At 38.8% G+C, this 6,638-nt stretch overlaps 1 protein-coding gene across 1 annotated transcript in view; it reads right to left on the reverse strand.

Moving 5' to 3' along the window:
* Positions 1 to 3,857, reverse strand: part of fip1l1b (FIP1 like 1b (S. cerevisiae)) — a 9,113-nt gene extending 5,256 nt beyond the window's left edge. Inside the window, 8 exon segments of the mRNA XM_020597182.1 lie at positions 627 to 745; positions 960 to 1,090; positions 1,224 to 1,331; positions 1,509 to 1,574; positions 2,238 to 2,358; positions 2,545 to 2,611; positions 3,100 to 3,154; positions 3,590 to 3,857. Coding sequence (XP_020452838.1) covers positions 627 to 745; positions 960 to 1,090; positions 1,224 to 1,331; positions 1,509 to 1,574; positions 2,238 to 2,358; positions 2,545 to 2,611; positions 3,100 to 3,154; positions 3,590 to 3,668 — 746 coding nt within the window. The 5' untranslated portion in view covers positions 3,669 to 3,857.
* Positions 3,858 to 6,638: the final 2,781 nt, after the last annotated feature.

Below are 6,638 nucleotides of genomic sequence, written 5' to 3' on the forward strand. Positions count from 1 at the left end.
CCGGACGGCCAGCTCTAGGAAGGGCTGTGGTCGTCCCAAACGTCTTCCATTTAAGGATTATGGAGGCCACTGTGCTCTTAGGAACCTTAAGTGCAGCAGAAATTTTTTTTTGTAACCTTGGCCAGATCTGTGCCTTGCCACAATTCTGTCTCTGAGCTCTTCAGGCAGTTCCTTTGACCTCATGATTCTCATTTGCTCTGACATGCACTGTGAGCTGTAGGGTCTTATGTAGACAGGTGTGTGGCTTTCCTAATCACGTCCAATCAGTATAATCAAACACAGTTGGACTCAAATGAAGGTGTAGAACCATCTCAGGGATGATCAGATGAAATGGACAGAGCCTAAGTTAAATATATGAGTGTCACAGCAAAGGGTCTGAATACTTATGACCATGTGATATTTCAGTTTTTCTTTTTTAATAAATCTGCAAAAATGTCAAAAATTCTGTGTTTTTCTGTCAATATGGGGTGCTGTGTGTACATTAATGAGGAAAAAAATGAACTTAAATGATTTTAGCATATGGCTGCAATATAACAAAGAGTGAAAAATTTAAGGGGGTCTGAATACTTTCCGTACCCACTGTGTTTCATTCCTAGATATCCTACTGAAGGAAACACAAGTGTTACCTGGTGACCTGACTGATGACAGACTTGTACAGGCTAACAGGAGATGTGAACTCGGGCTTTGACGTGTGAACTGGCAAAATGGAGATGTCCTTCTCGTTACCTGTCCTGCCCTGTTGAACCTAAGAAAGAGCCAAAATAAGTTTACTGATACATTTCATGTGTTAATCATAGACACAGTTCTTGAATTTAGAGTAGATCTAGTCAAACATGTTTTTTTTGTCTCATTTATAATGGCGGCAGTCTCGTCAAAGCAATGTGGAAACACAGGTGGTAGATGCAGAGGGAGTTCAAGTAAAGAAACAAACATGGACAGAGTGAGCAGTGGTGTCTTACGGTGATCTTGCTTGTCACTGAGCCGACTGTAGAAACCTCCAGACCCATACGCAGCCTCTTCTGTTTTTCACAGTAAGCCTTCCATGTATCTTCATTGAAGCCGTAGTTAAAGTAGTCTGACAGATCCGCTCCTGCACATACACACACAACTTGTTAAATACTGTACATGACTTGTCTTTGTCAATATCACCAAACATCCTACAAATACACATAGCTGCAAAGAAATAGTGAAGCTTTTTTAAAATTAGCCAAACATCCACAGACCTGGCTTCCTCCAGGGTTTCTCTTCAAAGGACTCCATATCCACCTCCATCACTGGAACCCCATTAATGTTTCCAGGAGTATCTAGATCCACCCCCTTCAGCTTTGTAGCTACCAAAAAAATAAACACAACACATTGCTCGGCATATAGGTCACACAAATACTGTTTAAACTACTTACTACTCTCTGTGTATAATATTTATGTTCTGAATGTTTTAAACAAAACAATGCAGAATATTGCAGGACAGAAAAACCTTTTTGAAAGTCAAATCATTCTGGGGAAAAAACCTGTGATACCTTGCCCATAAGGTCTGGAGCCTGTCGTCTTTATGTTGAGATTTACAGATTAATGCCAGTTTGTGTTCAGAAGATATTTAAGTCCCTTTCAGACATGCACTCCTTTCCATTAATCTAACATCATCTGATTGTGTTGGCTTCATGTCTGAATGAGCATCCTGGTCAATTTTGCGTAAAGGTTGTGATGGCAGTTTTACTAGGTTGGACCTAATAACATTTATGGATCACGTTCAACACAGCACAACTCTGAACTGCGTGCAGCAACATCAACGAATATGCAACACTCCAACAGTCTCACACATAGTGCAAATATGGCTAGTGTACCATGGCCCTTTCTGTCATGGTTGTGGGTATGCCCAAATGATGCCACAAGGAACAGTCATGTCTAAATGACAGAAAGCCATGGATTTAACAGATGGACGAAGCCAGCAATGTTACATTTCCCATGTCTGAAAAGGGCTTTAGTTTAACATGCTGCACACAAAGACTTCAACATCCATCTTTTAAATGGATAAGACAATCTCCAGGTGTGTGTGTGTCACAGAACCAAAATTATTTCATACATGATAAACTGAGATCAAGTTAATATTGCCGTTGTAGTCATGTTTCATGGTAGGAAATGTTGGGTTAGAACCATAGTGTGAAAATGTAAGTGTGCAATTTGTTTGCATTAAACTATCCAATAAGTGATCAAATCTGCAAAATGCCACACTTTAACTGCAACTTACGTGTATTGTGGTGCTCCTGTTTTTATGTCTCCAATTGTGACACGGACATCATCGTCATCATCATCACTGTCACTGTCACTCTCCACATCCTCACCCTTGGCTTCATCTGTAGCCTGACAGACCAAAAGCAGGGAAGGCAAGTGTGATAATCATAAATCTGTATTTCTTAGAGGGGCAGAATATAATTACTAAAGGTATGACATTTCAAAACTGGCAGCAAAGTACATGTACTTACAAAGACAAAAAACTGCCATATAACACACTCTACGACATACACTGTGTGCGTGTAAGCAGCCTACCTCGGGGACCACGCCATTTCCTGTAGCATTTGCAGCAGCATCCTCTGTGGAAGCATCAACAGATGCACTGTGGATAAAATGAAGCATTAGCTCCGGCAGCACACATCGCCAATGAGTTTAGACAAATAGCAAACAAAACCTTTGTCTCAGAATAAATAAAAAAAGCAGGAAAGAACTGAATTTTCTGCAAAAACAGCAATGAACTGATTTACATGATGTAGCCACATCAAAATCTGGGTCTCCAGAGATCCACTGACTTTTATATTTGATCAGTGTTCGAGAAACATATAAGCAATGTGTACAAAATGTTGACAATCAAAATCTGCATGTTAGATTCTTATGTTTGTCACAATATACTGAAATACAATGCACATTAGTCTAAGGTTCATTATACATAAGATGTGAATGCTTACAAAAAGACTTTATTGTTTAATATTTGGTATTTGTCTGTCTCCTTCTTTTGATGTGAACGTGTTTTTGTAAAACCTTCTGAAATGTCTAAATATCTTACAATGTGTAAAGGTGTAGATAGGGGTCCGCCTAGATGTTATTTACCTGACTGCAGCATTCAGTTTGGCTTCTTCATCTTCGTCTTTACTCTCAGACTCATCTAAAAACAAATCAAAACTTAAGTTTCCCCTATTTCAACCTTCTACCTAACACAAGAGGCCATTAACTTTTAATGTTTAATTAACACTAACATTTTCCAGTAAGCGATAGAAATTATATTTCCTATATTTTTTAGCCTGGGTACTAACTATGTCATAATCACAGAAACATTATTAATTATATTCATTTCTATCTAAAAATGAAAATCACCCTAACACATTCTGTGAGCCAAATAACGCTGACAGAAAAAAACAAAAGCAAGCCACTCGGGCGCTGCTAGCTTAACGTTAGCTCCAATGCTAACGCTCTCATCTTCTCATAGTAGCAGACAATGTTGTTGATTAGCAGTTCATTGGGAGAGCAGCTGACACGGGAAATCTCGCCTGTGTCGGGCAAAAATCGTGTTTGTGGGTTTAGCTGTTTTTTTTTTTCTTACCTCCATACAGCCATTCCTCCTCTTCATCTCCAGCGCTGGCATCAGTAGTGGTTGTTTTGTCCGCTTCCTCGGCAGACATGTTCAGCTAACACGAAGCACTGAACCAAGAGCGGCTTGAGCAAGAGCAGTGTCCTACAAAAATACACGTAGAATATCTCCCTTCAACGGAGGAACACAGTTCTAAACAAAAATTATGATTTCATAGATTAATCTCAAACCTCTTGCGTGTCAGCATGAACCCGGAAACGGTTGCTGGTGTACCGCTAAGGAAGGTCAACGTGTTGCTGCAGAAATCACAGCGCCCCCGGGCGGCCTGGAAACGTCATGTTACATTCAGGTGGTGTTAGGCCTCCAGCAGGTGTAATCAACTTTAGAGCAATGGCAACTTTGGACTCAATAGCATTTCACATTAATCTAAATCCTATTATTAGATTATATTGATGCATTTTTGTATGTCAAATTTAATGTTGCAGCTTGTAAAGGTAGAGCTCATTTTAACTACATGCTTATAAGCTGCGTTACTGCTGGGTATCTTGTGAATTTTTCGTTGAAGATCAATAAAGTCTTGATTATGGCATATTTGGTTAATTAATCTGAAAAGTAACTAAAGTTATCAAATCTAGTGGAGTAAAAGTACATTTGCCTCTAAAATGTAGTGAAGTCAAAGCATGAAGTAGCAGAAAATAAAGATAAAAGTTCATTACTGATTCTTCAAAATTGTACTTAACCTGTAATTGATGTACTTAGTTACTTTTCAACACTGATACCTGTTGCAGTGGGGGCAGTTGGAGGGTATTCACAGATGTTTTCAAATATCAGTTTTTCTCTCTTAAAGGGCTTCTATGTTTTTGGTCTTTTTTGCAGCTTTTTTGGCCCGGATGCACAGTTCAGGAGCCATGATAGTAAATGCATCTTAACCACCCTTGGCTGCAAATCTTGTCTTAGGAGCAGCAGTAAGAGCTTTTTCTGTTGACTTCAGTGTGCACCCTGCCAAGCAGTGCCTTAGCAAGCCTTGGAGCATAGAGTCAATATATTTAATGTTTTATAAATGATTTTCAATTGACTCTGACATTACTTTTTCATCGGTTTCTGACAAAGCCCATACAGTGTGTACATATATTCCTTGGCATATCTTGGAAGCGTAACTAGTAAGCAAAACTCTTAAATAATGGAGTAATAATGGAGTGTATTTAAGTACAGTAATTTTCTATACTTGGTTACTTCCCACTACTGCTCATCCTTTTAAAAGTTTATGAAATCAAAGAGCAACTACAGGCTCATCATGAGTACATGGACTCATGATTGCTGTTGTGGTTCTGTTTGCACAAGGCACTGCCTGTTAATGCATATAGGACTGTTAATGCATTTATGGCCTATGAGTGGGGCCACTTTAGCTTTGTCAGTAAATTACATGGAAATCTGTACTTTGGTGATTATACAGAGGCATGGACAGCATTCACACATACTGTGATATATCCAGTACTGAAATGAAAATAACTGGAAAACACACACACACACACTGTGTGGTAATATTATATGTGTAAGTGCATTGATTTTTTTTTACCCAGTGTGAGAAATACACACGGGTTGTTATCACAAGTATCTGCATGTGAGCTTTTGTGTGGATCACTGTATGTTCACAATACACTCACTCACACACACACACACACACACAGAGAGAAATGTTAGAGACAGAGGGATGCTAATGGTGGTCTCTCAGTTAAACTGATCATGGAAATTGCATTTATTTCATTCACTCTGTCTCCCTCAACCTCTTTTCACTGGCAATCTCTGTTGCTCCTCTCTCTTTTACCCAATCTGCCTCTCTGAAAACAGGGTTATTTTTCTTATTCTTAACTCATTTAGGAGATACCTTGTGTTCACATGAAACATGTAGCAAAACTACATACATTATACGCTCTGCTTTACCAAATGTACAATACACCACAACTAAAGACAACACAACTTTGCAAAACAAATATTTAAAAAATTAAAGGGATATGAAAAAATGAAAATCAAATTTTGAAGGAGTATAGATTAGTTTTATGGTTTGTTCTTGTTTTTCTCCAGACCTGCTCTGATGGGGATGTTTTTGCTTGTCTTTTTTCACCTCTTTTCCTGTGACTGTTCCTCCTCTTCCTTCCTTATGCTCTTTTTCTATCCATGTCATACCTCTGCTCTCTATTCTTGCCTTTATTGCTCTTTTCTCATTCCTTTTCTTTTCACCCTCTGTCTTGGCTCTGTCCCTTCCTACATCCATCCCTCTGTTAACAGTGGATTAGGGCAGTTTACAGCCTGGTCGATGCTAATCGGATTTAACCAGACAGAGGGTGATCACTGGGCTATCAGTAATTATACATGCTGATATTATCTTACCCAGATATGTGGCCTGACACGTTTTCAATCCACATCATCTCTCTGGATCAAACATATGGTTAGCTCAACAGTGTGATGCCATACATGACAGCTTATTGTGGCAGTTTCTACACCTTTGTTTAACAACACAAAGATCCATCTGTTGTGAAATGAACTCTTGTTTATCTCAAGCCTAAAGCCTCAGAACATGTAGGAATTGGTGCAAACATAATCAGAGAAGCTGCCGTTTTTCTGCTTATGTGCAGTTAAGAAGACTAAAATTAATGATTATGTTGAGACTTTTTTAAACCAAAACTTCACTGCTAAACAACAATTTACACAACAAACAGAGAAAATTTCTACTGTGCTAATGTTTAAAGTGATGGGTAAACATTTTGGGAACTTCACGGTAAACAGTTAGATGAGGATACTGAGATCATTTTCATGTCTGTCCATGATATACAAAGCTACAGCAGCCAGAAACAAAAGGAAACAGCTAACAAAAAACTTCCTATCAGCATGTCTAGAGCTTACTATTAACACATTTCATCTCATTTGTTTAATCCGCGCAAAAACCAAAGTGTGAAGATGGAAATTTGTTGTTTTACAGGGTGTTATTTACCAGACAAATGTTTTGGCTTTGAGCAGTTGCCAGGCAACCAGTGGAGACTCCATAAAGTTACTGTGCCTGACC

The sequence above is a fragment of the Monopterus albus genome, unplaced genomic scaffold, assembly GCF_001952655.1.
Source record: "Monopterus albus unplaced genomic scaffold, M_albus_1.0 scaffold32.1, whole genome shotgun sequence".
Taxonomy (NCBI): Eukaryota; Metazoa; Chordata; class Actinopteri; order Synbranchiformes; family Synbranchidae; genus Monopterus; species Monopterus albus.